This window comes from Salmo salar, chromosome ssa22 (genome assembly GCF_905237065.1).
Source record: "Salmo salar chromosome ssa22, Ssal_v3.1, whole genome shotgun sequence".
Classification (NCBI taxonomy): Eukaryota; Metazoa; Chordata; class Actinopteri; order Salmoniformes; family Salmonidae; genus Salmo; species Salmo salar.
Window position 1 is genome coordinate 29,496,268 of NC_059463.1, and position 25,930 is coordinate 29,522,197.

Sequence of the window (25,930 nt, forward strand, 5' to 3'; positions counted from 1 at the left end):
TCCTTTTGTGCTTCTCGTGATGTTGTTGCCATGGAAACGGAGCAGTCAGACCTACTGCACGAGTCCCCACCCTGCGAGAGGAAAGAAGGCTATGGAATCAAAAAAGTCCAACCTGGTCTTTGGCCTACAAAAGTAGACTTTGATTTAAAAGAACATGGGGGGATACAAACGAAAAGTAGCATTTAGGATAGAGAATTGATGCAGAAAAATGATCTCGAGATAGGTCTGTATTGAATTGCATTTTTTTGTATTAACTAGTGCTTTATTGCGTGGTTCGCGACGACTGGCTGTGTATGCTTGTTTTCTTATGCTTTATCCTTGTTCGGTCCGCACGTCGTTGTTTGTGGCAGGATATAAGTTGAATTAATTTAGATATGCATTTGTAATTTAAACAAAGAGAACACAATGCCTTGGGCAGAGTATGTCAATATTTCCCCTCTAATCGCTGAAATACATGAACAAGTCCATCAGTGCGGGACGCCTCTTGACAGCACCAGGTTGAGAAAGTAAATGATCGAGCATGCGCAGTTGAGGTTCGTGCCATATTGGAACGAGGTAGAGGACAGGAGAAAGACGGGGGTAACGTTTTCAATTTACTTGGAAGCACTAGGAAAAGGTGAGATTCACGTACGTGGACGAAATACTTACCTATTATTTATTATGTACTATTTTCAGCTGCCTTGGTGGCTCCCGTGTGTTTTTTCCTGGTGTCAAATAAGCTGTATTGTGCTCGACTGAGTAGGCAGCGCCATACCCATACTTGACATTTCAGTTGTTAACTTGCTCGTGGTCAGTGGAAACTGCACCAGCTTCGCGCGCCCGATCAATTTCCTCGCACTGACTTTAATATCCACGATCAACATTGTAAACCCGTCATAGGCAAGCCAGCTTTTGTTATTCTCCTTTTCTCTTTTCAATGTTGTCAATAAAATTTTACTTGAACACAATATAACATTGAAAGTTGGGGTGGCGCATTACGCCTTTTCCTGCTAGATTGTGTCAACAGTAGATTGCAATATTGCTGATGCTGACATAAACTATCCCTGAAAAGTCAGACTAGCTTGTTCGAGATTAGTGTTTTATCTGATGTTTGTTTAGCTTGCGATGTGTCATTGCAAGCGGCCTGATGTAGTAACATCGTAAACATTTTAACATCGTAGTTATTACACAGTACAGCCTATTACAGTGTTTCACTGTAGTCTATGGCTGGCTATATGTGACCAATGAAATCCTTGTATGTGACCAATACTATATTGAATGTTTCTTTCAGCCCCTTTCGCAACCAAATATGAAGATATTATGTATAGGCTGGCATTAGCATTTTTGTGCTGAGTTTGTCATGGTCAACCAACACCTTTTCTGAGATAGGAATATCTCTTTCAGATACTGGCGGGAACACCTGTCGCGAGGCAGAGGCTGCCAGGGTGCAATTTATAACCTCAAAAGTGCAGACTCCACACGCATTGCGATCACATCCCATGACCGTTTGATATTACTGCTTTGACAGGAAGGGGTTTTTCAGCGTGAGTTCGGGAATGGGTGTATAATATAAGATGGAGAAAGAGGGAGATGGTGGACTTGCAACTGTATAAGTGTGTAGTGTGTGAGATCTAAATGCCACTGAGTACCAGGCCCTAAACAGATGTACTTCAACAAAGACAGGATGTTAAATATTAACATCCTGTCTTTGTATCTTTTTCAGTTGGATCAAAGTGGTTTTAGCTACTGCTGATACAGTCTCCTGGGTGGGGTTGGGAACACAGTGGGGGCATCATGAACCCCGAGACACAGGAATCTGGTGAGTCTCACAATTGTTGAATGGCGGAGGTGTATTCAGATTATATTTCTGTCTTTGTAAGTAAGTTTGTGTGTGCCTTTCAGAAGGCGGCTCTGAACTGGAGTCTGACTTCAACTGGGATGAGTATCTGGAGGAGAATGGAGTATTGGCGGTTCCACATCACGCCTTCAAACATGTATGTCTTATCACACTGCATCAGGGCCCATTTGCAGATATGGTACTTATATTTAGGGCCCAGAGCTTTTTGTGGTCATGGTCCTATTTATTGTATATCCACATACACACCCTTCCCTCCCTCTCAGGTGGACCGTAGCCTGCAGACAGGGCTGGCTCCAGGGATGAGTTTGGAGGTGTGTGTGCGTTCGGAGCCTGACCAACCCTACTGGGTAGCCACCATCATCGCCACCTGTGGCCAACTGCTGCTGCTGCGCTACGAGGGTTACCACGACGACCGACGAGCAGACTTCTGGTGTGACATCATGACCTCTGACCTCCACCCTCTGGGCTGGAGCAGGCAGCACAGGCAACCAATGAGACCGCCTGAGGGTGAGCAGGGGGGACATAGGGTTTGATGGAAATAGATGTTTGTGTTGCTGTAGACCGGTTTGGCCCTGTGCTCAGATAAATGCATTGGAAAACTCTGTTAAAGCTTTTCATACAGGAATGAACAGGATATAGATGTACAAAATGTATAAATATGATGTGTGTCCAGGTGTCCGTGAGAAACATGCTGACTGGGAAGCTGTCCTAGAGGAGGCTCTGGCTCAGGGAGGGAGTGCACCAGCACACCTACTGGAGGGGGTGAGTCTGGGGGAGGGAGGAGCGGGGAGGGTGGGGACACTAGGACCATAACTATAGTTGGGACCTATTCAACATTACTAATAATTTCAGAACAGGTTGATTGTTTAGTATCAATAAATGTCCATTTTTTAAAAAACCTTCTCTGTCTGTGTCCAGGCCCAGACAGGGGGAGACCTGTTCCCCCTGGGGTGTTGTGTGGAGCTGCAGGACAGTGTAGACCCGGGGGTGGCCTGGGGGGCCCAGGTGGAGGACAACGTAGGGGGCCGGCTGTGTCTGCGCTACACTGGGACGGAGGGGCTCACCCAGTCACAGACCAGGCGCTGGGTATTCTACCTGGACCCCCTCTTACACCCACCTGGCTGGGCTGAGGAGAACAGCTTCTCTCTCACCCCACCTGCTGGTAAGGAACAGAACTGCCTTTGCACCTTGTGGCGCTGTTGACCAACCCGGGTTTTGGAATCCTACAGAAACACAAATACACCTCAATCAATGAATCATCAAGATCTTGTTGAATAAGATGTGTTAATGCTGGGCTGGTTGCCTGGTGACCACTGTTGTTTTGTGTGTGTGTGTGTGTGTGTGTGTGTGTGTGTGTGTGTGTGTGTGTGTGTGTGTGTGTGTGTGTGTGTGTGTGTGTGTGTGTGTTTAAGTATTAGTGAAAGTTAGTGATAATGTCACTGTGTTGTGTTGCAGTGCTTCGTGGTTTGCGCAGCGAGACAGAGTGGGAGGAGGTGAGAAAGAACATTAGACAGCCTAAAGAAGAAGCCATCAATGAAGACTTCTTTAAGGTATTCTCTCTCTCTCTCTCTCTCTCTCTCTCTCTCTCTCTCTCTCTCTCTCTCTCTCTCTCTCTCTCTCACCCTCTTTCTGTGTCCCTCTCCCTCTGGCATATCTTCTGTGTTTGTAGGACAGGCCTGTCCTCTCGCCTCACTGCTTCTCTGAGGGGATGAAGTTAGAGGCAGTGGACCCCGCTGCCCCCTTCAACACCCGCCCAGCTACTGTCACCAAGGTAACGCTCACATTTCACCATAGTAACACCCTCACCTCATCCACACAGCATCCGTCTTCTCCTGATAAGTGTTTACCAATGACACAATTATCATGTGGTAGGTTTCCCCTAGTTGTATGGGGCTTTAGCAGTGATGTCATCATTGTGTTCCCCAGGTGCTGAGCGACCAGTACTTCAGGGTGCAGATGGACAGCCTGCAGGTAGACAGTGAAGGGGCGGGGCCTGGCTTATCCTTACTCTGTCACTATGGGAGCACCGGAATCTTCCCTGCCCAATGGAGCCTTAAAAATGGGGTACCCCTCAGTCCCCCTCCAGGTAGGGCAGAATACACTCACCTCAGGCATTCTACTGGTCCAGTGAAATGGATCACAGAGTTTACTGTGTCCCTGGGTATGTGGGTGTGTAGGTTACCAGGGCCAGAACTTTGACTGGGCGGATTACCTGAAACAGTGTGGAGCAGAAGGAGCGCCAGAGAGCTGTTTCCCCGTGGTGAGACACACACAACCACACACACACATGTTTGTTTTACTATCCTTTTTGGGACCAAACAGTTGATTCCCATTCAAAATCCTATTTTTCCTTAAGCCTTATCCTAACCCAAAACCTAACCCCTAATTCTAACCCCAACTGTAAAACAAACCCTGAGCCTAAAATAGCCTTTTTCCTTGTCGGGACCAGTCAAATGTCCCCACTTGTCCGAATTTTCCTTGTTTTACTATCCTTGTGAGGACTTCTGGTCCCCACAAGGATAGTAAAACCAAAAACACACACCACTCCAACTGATATGATGACAGGTGTTTTCTCCCCAGGGGCAGAGTGATCATGACTTTGTTGAGTCCATGAGGCTGGAGGCGGTGAATCCTGTCTCTCCTGAGCAAGTTCACGTGGCAACCATAACTAGGGTCAGAGGTCAGCACATCTGGTTGCATCTGGAAGGTGAGAACAGAACAGCTAGAGGAGAGAGAAAAGGGCTGGGTTGGAGGGATGTAAGGTTTTGGGAGAGGGACAATAATGTTGTTGGGTGTCAATTTCACCTACCTGAATACTCAGTCTTATTATATATACAGTACCAGTCAAAAGTTTGGACACACCTACTCAATCGAGGGTTTTCCTTTATTTTCCTTTAGTTTATATTTTTGAAATAACATATGGAATCATGTAGTAACCAGAAAAGTGTTAAACAAATCAAAATAAACTCAGCAAAAAAAGAAACGTCCTCTCACTGTCAACTGTGTTTATTTTCAGCAAACTTAACGTGTAAATATTTGTATGAACATAACAAGATTCAACAACTGAGACATAAACTGAACAAGTTCCTCAGACATGTGACTAACAGAAATTGAATAATGTGTCCCTGAACAAAGGGGGGTGGGTCAAAAGTGACAGTCAGTATCTGGTGTGGCCACCAGCTGCATTAAGTACTGCAGTGCGTCTCCTCATGGACTGCACCAGATTTGACAGTTCTTGCTGTGAGATGTTACCCCACTCTTCCACCAAGGCACCTGCAAGTTCCCAGACATTTCTGGGGGGAATGGCCCTAGCCCTCACCCTCCGATCCAACAGGTCTCAGACGTGCTCAATGGGATTGAGATCCGGGCTCTTCGCTGGCCATGGCAGGACACTGACATTCTTGTCTTGCAGGAAATCACACACATAACGAGCAATATGGCTGGTGGCATTGTCATGCTGGAGGGTCATGTCAGGATGAGCCTGCAGGAAGGGTACGGCACAGCGTTGAGATTGCCTGCAATGACAACAAGCTCAGTCCGATGATACTGTGACACACCGCCCCAGACCATGACGGACCCTCCACCTCTAAATCGATCCCGCTCCAGAGTACAGGCCTCGGTGTAACGCTCATTCCTTCGACGATAAACGCAAATCCGACCATCACCCCTGGTGAGACAAAACCGCGACTTGTCATTGAAGAGCACTTTTGCCAGTCCTGTCTGGTCCAGCGACGGTGGGTTTGTGCCCATAGGCGACGTTGTTGCAGGTGATGTCTGGTGAGGACCTGCCTTACAACAGGCCTACAAGCCCTCAGTCCAGCCTCTCTCAGCCTATTGCGGACAGTCTGAGCACTGATGGAGGGGTTGTGCATTCCTGGTGTAATTTGGCAGTTTTTGTTGTCATCCTGTACCTGTCCCGCAGGTGTGATGCTCAGATGTACCGATCCTGTGCCGGTGTTGTTACACGTGGTCTGCCACTGCGAGGACGATCAGCTGTCCGTCTTGTCTCCCTGTAGCGCTGTCTTAGGCGTCTCACAGTATGGACATTGCAATTTATTGCCCTGGCCACATCTGCAGTCCTCATGCCTCCTTGCAGCATGGGACCCTGGGCATCTTTCTTTTGGTGTTTTTCAGAGTCAGTAGAAAGGCCTCTTTAGTGTCCTAAGTTTTCATAACTTTGACCTTACTTGCCTACCGTCTGTAAGCTGTTAGTGTCTTAACGACCGTTCCACAGGTGCATGTTCATGAATTGTTTATGGTTCATTGAACAAGCATGGGAAACAGTGTTTAAACCCTTTACAATGATGATCTATGAAGTTATTTCGATTTTTATGAATTATCTTTGAAAGACAGGGTCCTGAAAAAGGGAAGTTTCTTTTTTTGCTGAGTTTATATTTTAGATTCTTCAAAGTAGCCACCCTTTGCCTTGATGACAGCTTTGCACACTCTTGGCATTCTCTCAACCAACTTCATGAGGAATGCTTTTCCAACAGTCTTGAAGGAGTTCCCACATATGCTGAGCACCTGTTGGCTGCTTTTCCTTCACTCTGCAGTCCAACTCATCCCAAACCATCTCAATTGGGTTGAGGTCGGGTGATTGTGGAGGCCAGGTCATCTGATGCAGCACTCCATCACTCTCCTTATTGGTCAAATACCCGTCACACAGCCTGGAGGTGTGTTTTGGATTATTATCCTGTTGAAAAACAAATGACAGTCCCACTAAGCTCAAACAAGATGGGATAGCGTATGGCTGCAGAATTCTGTGGTAGCCATGCTGGTTAAGTGTGCCTTGAATTCTAAATAAATCACAGACAGTGTCACCAGCAAAGCACCATCACATCTCCTCCTCCATGCTTCACATTGGGAACCACACATGCGGAGATCATCCGTTCACCTACTCTGCGTCTCACAAAGACATGGCGGTTGCAACCAAAAATCTCAAATTCAGACTCATCAGACCAAAGGACAGATTTCCACCGGTCTAATGTCCATTGCTTTTGTTTCTTGGCCCAAGCAAGTCTATTCTTATTATTGGTGTCCTCTAGTAGTGGTTTCTTTGCAGCAGTTTGACCATGAAGGCCTGATTCACACAGTCTCCTGTGAACAATTGATGTTGAGATGTGTCTGTTACTTGAACTCTGTGAAGCATTTATTTGGGCTGCAATTTCTGAGGTACAGTTAACTCGAATGAACTTATCCTCTGCAGCAGAGGTAACTCTGGGTCTTCCTTTCCTGTGGTGGTCCTCATGAGAGCCAGTTTCATCAAAGCGCTTGATGGTTTTTGCGACTGCACTTGAAGAAACTTTGAAAGTTCTTGAAATTTTGCGTATTGACTGACCTTCATGTCTTAAAGTAATGATGGTCTGTCGTTTCTCTTTGCTTATTTGAGCTGTTCTTGCCATAATATGAACTTGGTCTTTGACCAAATAGGGCTATCTTCTGTATAACACCCCTACAACACAACTGATTGGCTCAAACGCATTAACCTGTTATGGATAGGGGGCAGTATTTTCAAACATACCCGATTTAATCTGATTATTACTCCTGCCCAGAAACTAGAATATGCATATAATTATCAGCTTTGGATAGAAAACACGCCAAAGTTTCTAAAACTGTTTGAATGGTGTCTGTGAGTATAACAGAACTCATTTGGCAGGCCAAAACCTGAGAAGATTCTGTACAGGAAGTACCCTGTCTGACCATTTCTTGGCCTTCTTTGCCATCTCTATCCATTACGAAGGATCTCTGCTGTTACGTGACACTTCCTACGGCTCACATGGGCTCTCAGAAGGCGGCAAAAAGCTGAATCGTGGCTTTGCAGGCTCTGGTTGAAACAAAGTAGCGCGTTTGGGTAGTGGCTGGTTACAGTACTGTGAGACTCAGGCTCGTGTCCGCGTCGACCGAATGCTTTGTTTTCTTTCCTCTGTTTACCGAAACGCAGATTCCTGGTCGGAATATTATCGCTTTTTTACGAGAAAAATGGCATAAAGATTGATTTTAAACAGCGGTTGACATGCTTCGAAGTACGGTAATGGAATATTTAGAAATCTTTTGTCACGAATTGCGCCATGCTCGTAACCCTGATTTACCATTTCGGATAGTGTCTAGAACGCACGAACAAAACGCCGCTATTTGGATATAACGATGGATTATTTTGGACCAAACCAACATTTGTTATTGAAGTAGCAGTCCTGGGAGTGCATTCTGACGAAGACAACAAAGGTAATCAAACTTTTGTAATAGTAAATCGGAGTTTGGTCAGGGCTAAACTTGGTCGGTGTCTAAATGGCTAGCCGTGATGGCTGGGCTATCTACTGAGAATATTGCAAAATGTGCTTTCACCGAAAAGCTATTTTAAAATCGGACATATCGAGTGCATAGAGGAGTTCTGTATCTATAATTCTTAAAATAATTGTTATGTTTTTGTGAACGTTTATCGTGAGTAATTTAGTAAATTCACCGGATGTTTGCGGGGGGTATGCTAGTTCTGAACGTCACATGCTAATGTAAAAAAGCTGGTTTTTGATATAAATATGAACTTGATTGAACAAAACATGCATGCATTGTATAACATAATGTCCTAGGGTTGTCATCTGATGAAGATCATCAAAGGTTAGTGCTGCATTTAGCTGTGGTTTAGTTTTTTGTGACATTATATGCTAGCTTGAAAAATGGGTGTCTGATTATTTCTGGCTGGGTACTCTGCTGACATAATGTAATGTTTTGCTTTCGCTGTAAAGCCTTTTTGAAATCGGACAGTGTGGTTAGATTAACGAGAGTCTTGTCTTTAAAATGATGTAAAATAGTCATATGTTTGAAAAATTGAAGTTTTCGGATTTTAACCTCTACTAGACGTTCCGCTAGCGGAACACCTGCTCCAATATCCAATGATGGGCGTGGCGCGAAATACAAACTCCTCTAAAATACAAAAACTTCAATTTTTCAAACATATGACTATTTCACAGCATTTTAAAGATAAGACTCTCCTTTATCTAACCACACTGTCCGATTTCAAAAAGGCTTTACAACGAAAGCAAAACATTAGATTATGTCAGCAGAGTACCAAGCCAGAAATAATCAGACACCCATTTTTCAAGCTAGCATATAATGTCACAAAAACCCAGAAGACAGCTAAATGCAGCACTAACCTTTTATGATCTTCATCAGATGACAACCCTAGGACATTATGTTATACAATACATGCATGTTTTGTTCAATCAAGTTCATATTTATATCAAAAACCAGCTTTTACATTAGCATGTGACGTTCAGAACTAGCATACCCCCCGCAAACTTCCGGGAATTCGCTAACATTTTACTAAATTACTCACGATAAACGTTCACAAAAAGCATAACAATTATTTTAAGAATTATAGATACAGACCTCCTCTATGCACTCGATATGTCCGATTTTAAAATAGCTTTTTGGTGAAAGCACATTTTGCAATATTCTAAGTACATAGCCCAGGCATCACGGACTAGCTATTTAGACACCCGGCAAGTTTAGCACTCACCAGTATCAGCTTTACTATTATAAAAGTTTCATTACCTTTGTTGTCTTCGTCAGAATGCACTCCCAGGACTGCTGCTTCAATAACAAATGTTGGTTTGGTCCAAAATAATCCATCGTTATATCCGAATAGCAGCGTTTTGTTCGTGCGTTCCAGACACTATCCGAAATGGTAAAGAAGGGTCGCGCGCATGGCGCAATTCGTGAGAAAAAAATTCTAAATATTCCATTACCGTACTTCGAAGCATGTCAACCGCTGTTTAAAATCAATTTTTACGCCATTTTTCTCGTAGAAAAGCGATAATATTCCGACAGGGAATCTCCTTTTCGGCAAACAGAGGAAAAAATCACAAAGGCGGGGGCGGTCGGGTCACGCGCCTAAGCCCAGAGTCCCTTGATCGGCCACTTGAGAAAGGCGATAATGTGTTTCAGCCTGGGGCTGGGATGACGACATTCTGTTTTTTCCCGGGCTCTGAGCGCCTATGGACGACGTAAGAAGTGTCACGTTAGAGCAGAGATCCTTAGTAAAAGACAGATATGGAAAAGAAGTTCAAGAAATGGTCAGACAGGCCACTTCCTGTAAAGGAATCTCTCAGGTTTTGACCTGCCATTTGAGTTCTGTTATACTCACAGACACCATTCAAACAGTTTTAGAAACTTTAGGGTGTTTTCTATCCATATGTAATAAGTATATGCATATTCTAGTTACTGGGTAGGAGTGGTAACCAGATTAAATCGGGTATGTTTTTTATCCAGCCGTGAAAATACTGCCCCCTAGCCATAACAGGTTAAAGGAGTTTGTATTTCGCGCCACGCCCATCATTGGATATTGGAGCAGGTGTTCCGCTAGCGGAACGTCTCGATGTAAGAGGTTAAGAAGGAAAGAAATTCCACAAATTAACTTTTACCAAGGCACACCTGTTAATTGAAATGCATTCCAGGTGACTACCTCATGAAGCTGGTTGAGAGAATGCCAAGAGTGTGCAAAGCTGTCATCAAGTCAAAGGGTGGCTACTTTGAAGAATCTAAAATATATTTTGATTTGTTTAACACTTTTTTGGTTACTACATGATTCCATATGTGTTATTTCATAGTTTTGATGTCTTCACTATTATTCTACAGTATAGAAAATATTACAAATTAAGAAAAACCCTTGAATGAGTTGGCGTGTCCAAACCTGTTTTACTGGTACTTTACATATTCTATTCAGCCACATGTTCAGCCACTCATAAACTCCCCTCTGCTCTGTGTGTTCTCCTCAGGGTTGAAGCAGCCTCTCCCTGACATCATCACTCATGTGGACTCCCTGGACATCTTTCCAGTCAGCTGGTGTGAGAGTAATGGCTATCCTCTCCAACACCCCTACAAACCTAGAGGTCAGGCTCCAAACAAGAACCTCCTGACCATTTTGGTGATTGGTCTATATCAGTGTTTTATCTGAAGGTTACTGGCAGGTTATAGATGTTGACTTTTGTTCCTCTTCTGTTGCAGCTCCGAGGAAGAGCCGTGTGGCCGTGGTGCAACCAGAGAAGCAGTGAGCTTTGCAGACCTTGATTATTACAGAGAGCGAGGGATTCGAAATAAAAAAAGCGATACTTACCTCTACTGTTACCCAACTTTGTAACGTGTGTTATTTTATTTTCAACTGTATGTTTATTTTGGTTTTATCCGATTGCAGATCTCCACTTAAAGCCACGGCCCCTGATGCAGCGAGGCAGCAGGATCTGAACCAATCGGAGAACGGTGAGTGTAATTCCTTGTGTAAAATAATTGGTGCAAAAATAATGCGTATAAGAAAATCTTACGTGTGTGTGTGACTGTCTATGTCAGCAGCTCAGGGTAACGGGAAGTACAGCTGCCCAAAGATCTATTTCAACCACCGCTGTTTCTCTGGCCCCTACCTGAACAAGGGCCGTATCGCTGAGCTGCCCCAGAGCATTGGCCCCGGCAACTGTGTCCTGGTGCTGAAAGAGGTGAACGAGAGAGCAGCACACCTCTACCAGCTCCTCTCTATCTTACACAGGCACAACTGTAGATGACAACCCATTGTTATTCCCATAGAGATACATATTTTATTTAATTCTGTGGTGTATCCTACCATGTCATCTTCTATGGCTTTCTAACCCCCCTGTATCCTCTCCTGTCCTGTGGTCCAGGTGTTGACTCTGCTGATCAGCTCGGCCTACAAGCCCAGCCAGGTGCTGAGGGAGCTGCAGCAGGACCCAGAGCTCAGGGGGCACGGCCAGGGAGAGACTCTGAAGGCCAAGTCAGTCTACCCACCACACTATAACACCATAATAATGCTACGTTAATAACACTCACCTTATATGATGATATGGATGAGATACACTCGCACTGCTTCATAGGGATCATTAACTATATGCAGAGCCAGGGAACGATGACTTAGGCTAAGTCAGTGGACATTACAGAGTATACACCATAACAAGAAATCAAATTGTATTGGTCACATACACATTTAGCAGACGTTATTGCTGGTGTAGTGAAATGCTTCTGTTCCTAGCTCCGACAGTGCAGTAGTATCTAACAATTCACAACATCCTGGAGGCGACTCCAGGATGCTTGCCTTCTAGGCAGAGTTGCAAAGAAAAAGCCGTATCTCAGACTGGCCAATAAAAAGAAAAGATTAAGATGGGCAAAAGAACACAGACACTGGATAGAGGAACTCTGCCTAGAAGTCCAGCATTCCGGAGTCGCCTCTTTACTGTTGACGTTGAAGCTGGTGTTTTGTGGGTACTATTTAATGAAGCTGCCAGTTGAGGACTTGTGAGGCGTCTGTTTATCAAACTAGACACTCTAATGTACTTGTCCTCTTGCTCAGTTGTGCACCGGGGCCTCCCACTCTTCTTTCTATTCTGGTTAGAGCCAGTTTGCCCTGTTCTGTGAAGGGAGTAGTACACAGCGTTGTACGAGATCTTCAGTTTCTTGGCAATTTCTCGCATGGAATAGCCTTCATTTCTCAGAACAAGAATAGACTGACGAGTTTCAGAAGAAAGTTCTTTGTTTCTGGCCACGCAGTCATGTGTGAACAGGGAATACAGGAGGGGGTCTGATCATGCACCCTTGTGGGGCCCCTGTGTTGAGGATCAGCGAAGTGGAGGTGTTGTTTCCTACCTTCATCACCTGTGGGCGGCCCGTCAGGAAGTCCAGGACCCAGTTGCACAAGGCGGGGATCAGACCCAGGGCCCCGAGCTTAATGATGAGCTTGGAGGTTACTATGGTGTTGAATACTGAGCTATAGTCAATGAAAAGCATTCTTACATCGGTATTCCTCTTGTCCAGATGGCATAGGGCAGTGTGCAATGCGATGGCGATTGCGTCGTCTGTGGATCTATTGGGGCTGTAAGCAAATCGAAGTGCGTCTAGGGTGACATGTGAGGTAGAGGTGATATGATCCTTAACTAGCACTTCATGATGACAGACGTGAGTGCTACGGGGCGATAGTCATTTAGTTACCTTTGCTTTCTTGGGTACAGGAACAATGGTGGTCATCTTGAAGCAAGTGGGGACAGCAGACTGGGATAGGGAGAGATTGAATCTGTCCGTAAACACTCCAACCTGCTGATCTGCGCATGCTCTGAGGACGCGGCTAGGTTTGCCGTCTGAGCCGGCAGCCTTGCGAGGGTTAACACGCTTAAATGTCTTACTCACGTTGGCCGAGGAGAAGGAGAGCCCACAGTCCTTGGTGGCGGACCGCATTGGTGGCACTATGTTATCCTCAAAGCGGACAAAGAAGTTGTTTAGCTTGTCCGGAAGCAAGACGTCCGTGTCCGCGACGTGGCTGGTTTTGCCTTTGTAGTCCGTGATTGTCTGTAGACCCTGCAACATACGTCTCGTGTCTGAGCCGTTGAATTGCGACTCCACTTTGTTTCTGTACTGACGTTTTGCGTGTTTGATTGCTTTACGAATTGAATAACTACACTGTTTGTATTCGGCCATATTCCCAGTCACCTTGCCATGGTTAACCTCTATGGGCTAGGTGGGATGCTTGCGTCCCACCTACTCAACAGCCAGTGTAATCCCGTGGCGCGATACTCTCGTTAATCTAACCACACTGTCCGATTTCAAAAAGGCTTTACAACAAAAGCAAAACATTAGATTATGTCAGCAGAGTACCCAGCCAGAAATAATCAGACACCCATTTTTCAAGCTAGCATATAATGTCACATAAACCCAAACCACAGCTAAATGCAGCACTAACCTTTGATGATCTTCATCAGATGACAACCCTAGGACATTATGTTATACAATACATGCATGTTTTGTTCAATCAAGTTCATATTTATATCAAAAACCAGCTTTTTACATTAGCATGTGACTAGCATGTGACTAGCATTCCGACCGAACACTGCCGGTGAATTTACTAAATTACTCACGATAAACGTTCACAAAAAACATAACAATTATTTTAAGAATTATAGATACAGAACTCTATGCACTCTATGTCCGATTTTAAAATAGCTTTTCGGTGAAAGCACATTTTGCAATATTCTAAGTAGATAGCCCGGCATCACAGGGCTAGCTATTTAGACACCCAGCAAGTTTAGCACTCACCAAAGTCAGATTTACTATAAGAAAAATGTTATTACCTTTGCTGTTCTTCGTCAGAATGCACTCCCAGGACTTCTACTTCAATAACAAATGTTGGTTTGGTCCCAAATAATCCATTGTTATATCCAAATAGCGGCGTTTTGTTCATGCGTTCAAGACACTATCCGAAAGGGTAAATAAGGGTTACGAGCATGGCGCATTTCGTGACAAAAAAATTCTAAATATTCCATTACCGTACTTCGAAGCATGTCAACCGCTGTTTAAAATCAATTTTTATGCCATTTTTCTCGTAAAAAAGCGATAATATTCCGACCGGGAAATCGTTTTTTATTACAAAGAGAGTGAAAGTAAAAGCATGCTATCCCCTCATGCACGAGCCTCAGTCTAATGGCCCTCTGATAGAGCACTTTCCAAACGCGCTAATGTGTTTCAGCCTGGGGATGGAATTACATCGTTCAGCTTTTTCCCGCCTTCTGAGAGCCCATGGGAGCCGTAGGAAGTGTCACGTCATGCCAGAGATCCCCTGTATTTGTTAGAGATGATCAAGGAGGGCAAGAAATGGTCAGACAGGCCACTTCCTGTAAGGAATCTTCTCAGGTTTTTGCCTGCCAAATGAGTTCTGTTATACTCACAGACACCATTCAAACAGTTTTAGAAACTTTAGGGTGTTTTCTATCCAAAGCCAATAATTATATGCATATTCTAGTTACTGGGCAGGAGTAGTAACCAGATTAAATCGGGTACGTTTTTTATCCGGCCGTGCAAATACTGCCCCCTAGCCCCAACAGGTTAAATGCGGTGGTTCGCTCTTTCAGTTTTGCTCGAATGCTGCCATCTATCCATGGTATCTGGTTTGCATAGGTTTTAATAGTCACAGTGGGTACAACATATCCTGTACACTTCCTGATGAACTCAGTCACCGTATCTGTGTATTTTTCGATATTCTTAGGTCTACCCTGAACATATCCAAGTCCGGGTGATCAAAAAATCTTAAAGCATGGATTCCGATTGGTCAGACCAGCGTTGAATAGACCTTAGGGTACTTCCTATTTGAGTTTCTTCCTAGGGAGGAGCAAAATTGAGTTGGGGAGGGCCTTGTAGGCATTTCAAAAAGTTGAGTAATAGTGGTGCAATGGTTTTCCAGAGCGAACACTACAGTCAATGTGTTGGTAGAACTTCAGTAGCGTTGTCCTCAAATTTGATTTGTTAAAATCCACAGCTACAATAAATGCGTCCTCAGGATATGTGGTTTCCAGTTTGCATAAAGTCCAGTGTAGTTCTTTGAGGGCCGTCGTTGTATCGGCTTGAGGGGGAATATACACGCCTGTGACTGTAACCGAAGAGAATTCTCTTGGGAGATAATGCAGTCTGCATTTGATTGTGAGGTATTCTAGGTCGGGTGAACAAAAGGACTTAAGTTGCTTTGTTATCACAATCACACCATGAGTAGTTAATCATGAAACATACACCCCCGACTTTCTTCTTCCCGGAGAATTCTTTATTCCTGTCTGCGCGTTATACTGAGAACCAAGCTGGCTGTATGGACGGAGCCATGTTTCCGTGAAACAGTATGTTACAATCCCTGATGTCTATCTGGAAGGAGATCCTCGCCCCTAGCTTGTCTACTTTATTATCCAGAGACTGAACATCACCGAGTAACATATTCGGAAGCGGGGGATGGTGTGAATGCCTTCTGAGTCAGACGAGAAGTCCACTCCGAATACGTTTTCTACGCCGGTGGTGTTTTGGAGCAGCCTCTGGAATAAGTTAAATTGCCGTGGGGGGTACGAACGAAGGATCCAATTCGTGAAAGTCGTATTCATGGTCGTAATGCTGGTGAATTACACATTTTGAATAATTTTGTGTAATTTTGAATTACACAACCCTGATAACTAAAAGTTATTTCCGGGCTGTATGTAATAACACATTTTTTTCGAGTTTTCATAACAATCGGTAATCGGTATTTTTGGCCACCGATTTGCCGATTAAAAATAAATAAATAATAATAAAGAATTTATTTATTTTAAAAAATATATATATATTTTTTTTTTTATTTTTATTTTTATGATTTATTTTTTTAATAATATTTTTAACTAGGCAAGTCAGTTAAGAACACATTCTTATTTTCAATGACGGCCTAGGAACGGTGGGTTAACTGCCTTGTTCAGGGGCAGAACGACAGATTTTTACCTTGTCAGCTTGGGGATTCAATCTTGCAACCTTACGGTTAACTAGTCCAACGCTCTAACCACCTGCTTTACATTGCACTCCACGAGGAGCCTGCCTATTACACGAATGCAGTAAGAAGCCAAGGTAAGTTGCTAGCTAGCATTAAACTTATCTTATAAAAAACAATCAATCAATCATAATCACTAGTTAACTACACATGGTTGATATTACTAGTTTATCTAGCCTGTCCTGCGTTGCATATAATCAATGAGGTGCACATTCGCGAAAAGGACTGTCGTTGCTCCAACCTGTACCTAAACATAAACATCAGTGTCTTTCTTAAAATCAATACACAAGTATATATTTTAAAACCTGCATATTTAGTTAATATTGCCTGCTAACATGAATTTCTTTTAAATAGGGAAAATGTGTCACCTCTGCAACAGAGTCAGGGTATATGCAGCAGTTTGGGCCGCCTGGCTCGTTGCGAACTGTGTGAATACTATTTCTTCCTAACAAAGACAGCCAACTTCGCCAAACGGGGGATGATTTAACAAAAGCGCATTTGCGAAAAAAGCGCAATCGTTGCACGACTGTACCTAACCATAAACATCAATGCCTTTTTTTAAAATCAATACACAGAAGTATATATTTTTAAACCTGCATATTTGGCTAAAAGAAATCCAGGTTAGCAGGCAATATTAACCAGGTGAAATTGTGTCAGTTCTCTTGCGTTCAGTACACGCAGAGTCAGGGTATATGCAACAGTTTGGGCCGCCTGGCTCGTTGCGAACTAATTTGCCATAATTTTACGTAATTATGACATAACATTGAAGGTTGTGCAATGTAACAGGAATATTTAGACTTAGGGATGCCACCCGTTAGAATAAATACGGAATGGTTCCGTATTTCACAGAAAAAATAAACGTTTTGTTTTCGAGAGTTTCCGGATTCGACCATATTAATGACCTAAGGCTCGTATTTCTGTGTGTTTATTATATTATAATTAAGTCTATGATTTGATATTTGATAGAGCAGTCTGACTAAGCGGTGGTAGGCACCGGCAGGCTCGTAAGCATTCATTCAAACAGCACTTTCGTGCGTTTTGCCAGCAGCTCTTCGCAATTCTTCAAGCATTGCACTGTTTATGACTTCAAGCCTATCAACTCCCAAGATTAGGCTGGTGTAACCGATGTGAAATGGCTAGCTAGTTAGCGGGTGCGCGCTTATAGTGTTTCAAACGTCACTCGCTCTGAGACTTGGAGTAGTTGTTCCCCTTGCTCTGCATGGGTAACGCTGCTTCGAGGGTGGCTGTTGTCGATGTGTTCCTGGTTCGAGCCCAGGTAGGAGCGAGGAGAGGGACGGAAGCTATACTGTTACACTGGCAATACTAAAGTGCCTATAAGAACATCCAATAGTCAAAGGTATATGAAATACAAATCGTATAGAGAGAAATAGTCCTATAATTCCTATAATAACTACAACCTAAAACTTCTTACCTGGGAATATTGAAGACTCATGTTAAAAGGAACCACCAGCTTTCATATGTTCTCATGTTCTGAGCACGAAACTTAAACGTTAGCTTTCTTACATGGCACATATTGCACTTTTACTTTCTTCTCCAACACTTTGTTTTTGCATTATTTAAACCAAATTGAACATGTTTCATTATTTATTTGAGGCTAAATTGATAGTATTTATGTACTATATTAAGTTAAAATAAGTGTTCATTCAGTATTGTTGTAATTGTCATTATTACAAATAAATAAAAATGCCGATTAATCGGTATTGGCTTTTTCTGGCCCTCCAATAATCGGTATCGGCGTTGAAAAATCATAATCGGTCGACCTCTAGTGATAACGTCCGAGAAGCCGGTGTTTGGAGGATATATTGGCATGGGTATTGTTGGGCCCGAGACAAAGGCGAGGGCCGGCAAACCGTCCCAATAAATCCTACAAACACCGGCTTCGAGGGCATTATCACTTAATTAGCGTTATTATGGTGTTATAGTGTGGTGGGTAGACTGACTTGGCCTTCAGAGTCCCTCCCTGGCTGTACCCCTAAGCTCTGCGTCCTGCTGCAGCTCCCTCAGCACCTGGCTGGGCTTGTAGGCCGAGCTGATAAGCAGAGTCAACACCTGGACCACAGGACAGGAGAGGATAACGGGTTACTAACATATTCAAATAATGATTGACATGTTTTAATTAAAAACATTATTTTGATGAATTTATTCATACTATTTTTTCCTTCCACAAGATCTAGTTCCAAGGCAAATCTAGGGTTGCTACCCAAGCCGGCTGGTCGTTCGTTCTATCGGTTCGGTTGCCAGAGATGCGACCCAGTCGTTCAGTCTTTTTGTTCTGTATCTATGGACGCGACCCAGTCGTTCGTTCTAAATGTTCCATTGCCATACTGGCTGGCAACTTTATTTTCCCTTCCTTGCTAGCTAGCCAACTACGGCTAGGTCACATCAAAAAGTACAGCCAGAATAACAGCAAAGTAGCTGCTTTTGCATTTGTTTAAGCTGTTTTCTAGTGACATTTATTTGGATACATCCATAACAATGAGTTAATGAGGCTGATTTCGCCTGGCATAGAAAATGTGCTCATTCGTCAGGACACTGTTGTTCAGAGGACCTTGCCAACAACACAGCTCACACAATTTATTCAAATTGAAGCTGGAAAGACTGCAAACTAGCAGCAATTGGTTTTGTTTTACCATTTTTCAACTGACATTCCTTTGTATATACCCATAAAAATGATGCCAGCTGATTCATGATTTCAACTGGCTGAGAAACGCTGCCTGCCTGTCTGTCTCGTCCCGACTCCCGACACGTTCATTACTTTGGGACTGCTGGAGATTGAATCTGAATATTGAAACAATGTTGCAAATGTCGGATAGACAAACAGCAAGGTTTTTGGCTCAGTTGGTAGAGCAGTTGCTGTACCCACAACGCCAGGGTTGTGGGTTCGATTCCCACGGGGGACCAGTACGGAGAAAAAATGTATGAAATGTATGCATTCACGTAAGTCGATCTGGATAAGAGCGTCTGCTAAATGACTAAAATGTAAAATGTTGTACAAATCTACGCTGTTGAAAACTAAATGTTAGTCTAAAAGAAATGTGAGATAATGTCTAGATGCTTTTTATAGTGGAGATCAAAATTATAAATTGCCTGGCTGGGCTGATGCGACAGTGGATTGCACAGTCAGATGGAACAGAGTAAATAGGTATTTTAACGTCATAGATTTAGGCGGTGTTAACTTGTGGAATAGACACCTGCTGGAATGCGCTTTTAACTAGTCAGGATTAGACCTACCCGTTGTATAATTACAGTTTAGATTATACTATTTATTGTACAGTATTGTGATAAAATGAGAAACCATACACAATTTATTTCTGTGTGCTGTAGATTTGGTCTGTTCTAGGTCACTATGTATGCACCATAACACCACTATATACAGTGCATGGCAAAGTATTCATCCCCCTTGTCGTTTTTCCTATTTTGTTGCATTACAACCTGTAATTTACATTGATTTTTATTTGGATTACATGTAATGGACATACACAAAATAGTCCAAATTGGTGAGAAAAAAATATATATAATTATAAAAATATAATTTTACGGAAAAGTGGTGCGTACATATGTATTCACCCCCTTTGCTATGAAGCCCCTAAATAAGATCTGTTGCAACCAATTACCTTCAGAAGTCACATAATTAGTTAACTTCTCTAGCGTCCCACCTGCCCAACATCCGGTGAAATTGCAGAGCGCCAAATTCAAAATACAGAAATAGTCAAATTAAACATTCAGAAAAATACAAGCGTTATACATCGGTTTAAAGATTAACTTCTTGTTAATCCAGCCGCTGTGTCAGATTTTACAGTGCCCCACTTACAAAAGCATACAAACATTTTCAAGCCAAGTAGAGGAGTCACCAAAGTCAGAAGTAGCGATAAAATTAATTACTTACCTTTGATGATCTTCATATCGTTGCAGTCACAAGAATCCATGTTACACAATAAATGTTCGTTTTGTTCGATAAAGTCCCTCTTTATGTCCCAAAAACTCAGTAATCAGTAATCCACTGGCTCAAAGGCGGTCACGACATGCAGACGAATACATCCTAATAGTACCAGTAAAGTTAGTCGAAACATGTCAAACGATATTTATAATTAATCCTCAGGTTGTCTATTGTCTAAATAATCGATAATATTTCAACCGGACAATAGCACATTCAATAGAAAGGAAAAACAACGAACAGCGGTCATGTGCGTAAACGAGCTCTGCTTCATTCTGCATGCCACTTACAAAATGGTCTCATTCTTCCTCATTTTTCAGAATACAAGCCTGAAACAATGTCTAAAGACTGTTGACATCAAGTGGAAGCCATAGGGACTGCAATCTGGGTACTAACCATTTAGATACTGTATAGGCATTCAATTAGAAAAGTACCCACATCAAAAATATCCCACTTCCTGGATTGATTTTCCTCAGTTTTTTGCCTGCCATATCAGTTCTGTTATACTCACAGACATCATTTTAACAGTTTCGGAAACTTTAGAGTGTTTTCTATCCAATACTAGCTTCTGGGCCTGAGTAACAGGCAGTTTACATTGGGCACCTCATTCATCCAAAATTCAAAATACTGCCCCCAACCTAAGAAAGGTTAAATAAAGTCCACCTGTGTGCAATCTAAGTGTCACATGATCTGTCACATGATCTCAGATTATATACACCTGTTCTGAAAGGCCCGAGAGTCTGCAACACCACTAAGCAAGGGGCACCACCAAGCAAGCGGCACCATGAAGACCAAGGAGCTCTCCAAACAGGTCAGGGACAAAGTTGTGGAGAAGTACAGATCAGGGTTGGGTTATAAAAAAATACCCGAAACTTTGAACATCCCACGAAGCACCATTAAATCCATTATAATATTTTTTTAAAGAATATGGCACCACAACAAACCTGCCAAGAGAGGGCCGCCCACCAAAACTCATGGACCAGGCAAGGAGGGCATTAATCAGAGAGGCAACAAAGAGACCAAAGATAACCCTGAAGGAGCTGCAAAGCTCCACAGCGTAGATTGGTGTATTTGTCCATAGGACCACTTTAAGCCATACACTTCACAGAGCTGGGCTTTACGGAAGAGTGTCCAGAAAACATCCATTGCTTAAAGAAAAAAATACGCAAACACATTTGGTGTTCACCAAAAGGCATGTGGGAGACTCCCCAAACATATGGAAGAAGGTACACAAAAATTGTGCTTTTTGGCCATCAATGAAAATGCTATGACTGGGGCAAACCCAACACCTCTCATCACCCCGAGAAAACCATCCCCACAGTGAAGCATGGTGGTGGCAGCATCATGCTGTGGGGATGTTTTTCATCGGCAGGGACTGCGAAACTCGTCAGAATTGAAGGAACGATGGATGGCGCTAAATATAAGGAAATTCTTGAGGGAAACCTGTTTTCAGTCTTCCAGAGATTTGAGACTGGGACGGAGGTTCACCTTCCAGCAGGACAATGACCCTAAGCATACTGCTAAAACAACACTCGAGTGGTTTAAGGGGAAACATTTAAATGTCTTGGAATGGCCTAGTCAAAGCCCAGACCTCAATCCAATTGAGAATCTGTGGTATGACTTGAAGATTGCTGTACACCAGCGGAACCCATCCAACTTGAAGGAGCTGTTTTCCCTTGAAGATTGGGCAAAAGTCCCAGTGGCTAGATGTGCCAAGCTTATAGAGATATACCCCAAGAGACTTGCAGCTGTAATTGCTGCAAAAGGTGGCAATTATGCACGCTCAAGTTTTCTGTTTTTTTTGTCTTATTTCTTGTTTGTTTCACAATAAAAAAATATTTTGCATCTTCAAAGTGGTAGGAATGTTGTTTATATCAAATGATACAAACCCCCCAAAAATCTATTTTAATTCCAGGTTGTAAGGCAACAACATAGGAAAAATGCCAAGGGGGTTGAATACTTTCGCAAGCCACTGTATGGTAGTAGTCAAGTGACACTGAGGATATACACTCTCTCTACTGCATAAATATCATACTGGAAGAGATGCTCCCCTCCACATTGGTCTCTGACAGACAGTAATGAATCAGATTCTGCTCTGGACCATGTTGTGGTGTGAAGGTACAAAGGGAAGAGTTACCGGGCCACTGTGGGGATTGCCCGTACGGCTGACCAGGTGGCTGAGTTCTGCAGGAAGACGTGTGTGAGGCTGGAGTGCTGCCCCAACCTGATCGCACCTCACATGGTGCTGGAACACTGCTCGGAGAACTGCTCCCTTCTCACCAAGACCAAATACAGTATGTGATACCAAACACGCACACACGCATACATACAGTACCAGTCAAAAGTTTGGACACACCTAGGGTTTTTCTTTATTTGTGCTATTTTCTACATTGTAGAATAATAGTGAAGACATCAAAACTATGAAATAACACATATGGAATCATGTAGTAACCAAAAAAGTGTTAAACAAATTAAAATATATTTTTTAGGTTCTTCAAAGTAGCTACCCTTTGCCTTGATGGCAGCTTTGGACACGCTTGGCATTCTGTCAACTAGCTTCACCTGGAATGCTTTTCCAGTCTTGAAGGAGTTCCCACATATGCTGAGCACTTGTTGGCTGCTTTCCCTTCATTCTGCAGTCCAACTCTTCCCAAACCAGGTCATCTGATGCAGCACTCCATCACTCTCCTTCTTGGTCAAATAGCCTGGAGGTGTGTTGGGTCATTGTCCCACTAAGCGCAAACCAGGTGGGATGGTGTATCGCTGCAGAATGCTGTGGTAGCCATGCTTGTTAATTGTGCCTTGAATTCTAAATAAATCAGTGACAGTGTCACCAGCAAAGCACCATCACACCTCCTCCTCCATGCTTCATGGTGAGAACCGTCTGTCTCACAAAGACACGGTGGTTTCAACCAGAAATCTTAAATTTGGACTCATCAGACGAAAGGACAGATTTCCACAGGTCTAATGTCCATTGCTTGTGTTTCTTGGCCCAAGCAAGTCTATTCTTATTATTGGTGTCCTCTAGTAGTGTTTTTTTTGCAGCAGTTTGACCATGAAGGCCTGATTCACACAGTCTCCTGTGAACAGTTGATGTTGAGATGTGTCTGTTACTTGAACTCTGTGAAGCATTTATTTGGGCTGCAATTTCTGAGGTGCAGTTAACTATAATGAACTTATCCTCTACAGCAGAGGTAACTCTGCGTCTTCCTTTCCTGTGGCGGTCCTCATGAGAGTGAGTTTCATCATAGCGCTTGATGGTTTTTGCGACTGCACTTGAAGAAACTTTTAAAGTTCTTGAAATGTTGCGTATTGACTGACCTTCATGTCTTAAAGTAATGCTGGACTGTCGTTTCTCTTTGCTTATTTGAGCTGTTCTTGCCATAATATGGACTTGGTCTTTGACCAAATAGAGCTATCTTCTGTAAACCACCCCTACCTTGTCACAACGCAACTGATTGGCTCAAACGCATTAAGAAGGAGAGAAATTCCACAAATTAACTTTTAACAAGGCACACCTGTTAATTGAAACGCATTGCAGGTGACTACCTCACGAAGCTGGTTGAGAGAATGCCAAGAGTGTGAAAAGCTGTCATCAAGGCAAAGGGTGACTACTTTGAAGAATCTAAAATCTAAAATATATTTTGATTTGTTTAACAATTTTTTTGGTTACTAAATAGTTTCCTTGGTGTATGTCTATGTGCTCTATAGCTCATTACTATGGTAAGCAGAAGACCAAGCGAATCAGCCTTCCCCTTGGCGGTTACACCAACCTGGAGAGCAGCACCAAGCAGGGGAGCAGGAGGAAGAAGAGGAAGCCCCTGTTTGTCCACAAGAAGAAACACCTGTCTACCTCTGTAGACAGCACCCCTGCTGGCTCCCCACTGGTACTGCACATTCTTACATCATTCATCTCCTTCAACTGCCACTAACTTAGTCATCACAGAGAAGCCAGAAGAGTTGCCCCTAACCATTGGTCCAGGGTCAGATGTTATCTAACGGTTAAGGTTAGGATTTGGGGTATGTTGCAGAGAAATCTAATTCTAGATCTGATGTTTCGGGGAACTTTTATATGGAAGGAGCCAGTAATCAAACTAATCATAACTGTCCACATTTCTTCCACCCCAGGCTAGTGGAGAAGAGGAGGACCTGGATGAGGACTACTATCTGAGTGAGGAGGACTCGGGTTCAGAGCAGCAGGATGACTATGAGGTATCAGAGAGGAAGTCCCAGCCCCCCTCTCCCTCCCCCTGTCCCACCCCTACAGAACCTCGCCCCCGGGACAGACCCCGTCGCCAGCGCAGGAAACCCGCCCGCTCACCCTCCTACTCAGACGATGAGAACGGGCCCACCTTACCTAAGGTAGTGATGGTTACATAATTATGCAGACAAATATACACACACACAAACACACACTGATCCTGGAACTATATATGTGTAACCCCCCCCTTGTGTGTGTTCTGTCTCAGAGTGGGCGGGTGGAGGTGCAGGAGAAGCTGCATCTGGACAGCAGTCCTCTGGGCTGGAGCATTACTGATGTGACCCGTTTCATCAGAACTACTGACTGTGCCCCGCTAGCACGCATATTCAGGGACCAGGTAGGAGTGACGCACACACCAGGAAAAACACACACTCACATACGCACACGCACAGTGTGCAAATTTTCTGAGCCATGTTGTTGTGCGTGTTGACAGGAGATAGACGGCCAGGCCCTGCTGTTGCTGAGCCTGCCCACAGTACAGGAGTGTATGGGGCTGAAGCTGGGCCCTGCCATCAAACTGTGCCACCTTATAGAGAGGGTCAAACTGACCTTTTACCAGCACTTTGCCAGCTGAGGAGTATGTGTGTGTGTGTTTGGTCTCAAGCTCATTACTAAGCCATATCACATCCAGCGTTGTTGTAATGTACAGTATGTGCTGCTCCAGGATGGGCACAGCTTATAGCCTCAGCTGTTCACCCTGGAATGTGACTGGATTCTGTATCTTTCAGGGATTTCATGTTTACAGTGCCTTCAGAAGATATTCACACCCCTTGACTGACTATACATTTTGTTGTTACGGGCTGAATTCATAATGGATTAAATTGATTTATTTTCTCACCCATTTACACACAATACTCCATAATGACAAAGTGAAAACAAGTTTTATATCTAATTTACATAAGTATTCACACCCCTTAGTCAATACATGTTAGAATCACCTTTGGCAGCGATTACAGCTGTGAGTATTTCTGGGTAAGTCTCTTAAGAGTTTTCCACACCTGGATTGTTCAATATTTGTACATAATATTTTTATTTATTCTTTGAGCTCTGTCAAGTTAGTTGTTGATCATTGCTAGACAGCCATTTTCAAGTCTTGCCATAGATTTTCAGGCCCATTTAAGTCAAATCTGTAACTAGGCCACTCAAGAACATTTAATGTCATCTTGGTAAGCAACTACAGTGTATACAGTTGAAGTTGGAAGTTTACATACACCTTAGCCAAATACATTTAAACCCAGTTTTTCACAATTCCTGACATTTAATCCTAGTAAAAATTCCCTGTCTTAGGTCAGTTAGGATCACCACTTTATTTTAAGAATGTGAAATGTCAGAATAATAGTAGAGAGAATTATTTCTTTCAGCTTTTATTTCTTTCGTCACATTCTCAGGGGGTCAGAAGTTTACATACACTCAATTAGTATTTGGTAGCATTGCCTTTAAATTGTTTAACTTGAATCAAACGTTTCGGGTAGTCTTCCACAAGCTTCCCACAATAAGTTAGGTGAATTTTGGCCCATTCCTCCTGACAGAGCTGGTGTAACTGAGTCAGGTTTGTAGGCCTTC

General features: G+C 43.3%; 1 protein-coding gene across 7 annotated transcripts; it reads left to right on the forward strand.

The window, feature by feature from the left end:
- Positions 1–40: 40 nt before the first annotated feature.
- Positions 41–25,335, forward strand: LOC106583211 (scm-like with four MBT domains protein 1). 7 transcript variants are annotated; one of them, XM_014167124.2, is made up of 22 exons: positions 41–223; positions 1,384–1,523; positions 1,703–1,798; positions 1,882–1,973; positions 2,101–2,344; positions 2,511–2,599; positions 2,756–2,999; positions 3,293–3,387; positions 3,507–3,608; positions 3,764–3,923; positions 4,015–4,097; positions 4,418–4,544; positions 10,609–10,722; positions 10,838–10,880; positions 11,025–11,089; positions 11,177–11,319; positions 11,503–11,612; positions 22,225–22,400; positions 23,818–23,993; positions 24,235–24,468; positions 24,576–24,704; positions 24,801–25,331. In XM_014167124.2, exons 3-22 carry the CDS (start codon positions 1,774–1,776, stop codon positions 24,939–24,941), a joined length of 2,592 nt encoding a protein of 863 aa, XP_014022599.2. In that variant the 5' UTR covers positions 41–223; positions 1,384–1,523; positions 1,703–1,773; the 3' UTR covers positions 24,942–25,331. The 7 variants fall into 7 exon arrangements, with proteins under 7 accessions (XP_014022599.2, XP_014022598.2, XP_045561245.1 ...); XM_014167125.2 differs by lacking the exon at positions 41–223 and adding an exon at positions 268–616; XM_014167123.2 differs by lacking the exon at positions 1,384–1,523.
- The last annotated feature ends 595 nt before the right edge of the window (positions 25,336–25,930 follow it).

What these genes read in the sequence shown, in the direction of transcription:
- LOC106583211 (XM_014167124.2), top strand. Translation starts at nt 1,774, where the DNA reads ATGAACCCCGAGACACAGGAATCTG. An exon ending in CCCCGAGACACAGGAATCTG is followed by an intron (nt 1,799 to 1,881) that starts GTGAGTCTCACA and finishes TGTGCCTTTCAG; the next exon opens with AAGGCGGCTCTGAACTGGAG. An exon ending in CACGCATATTCAGGGACCAG is followed by an intron (nt 24,705 to 24,800) that starts GTAGGAGTGACG and finishes GCGTGTTGACAG; the next exon opens with GAGATAGACGGCCAGGCCCT.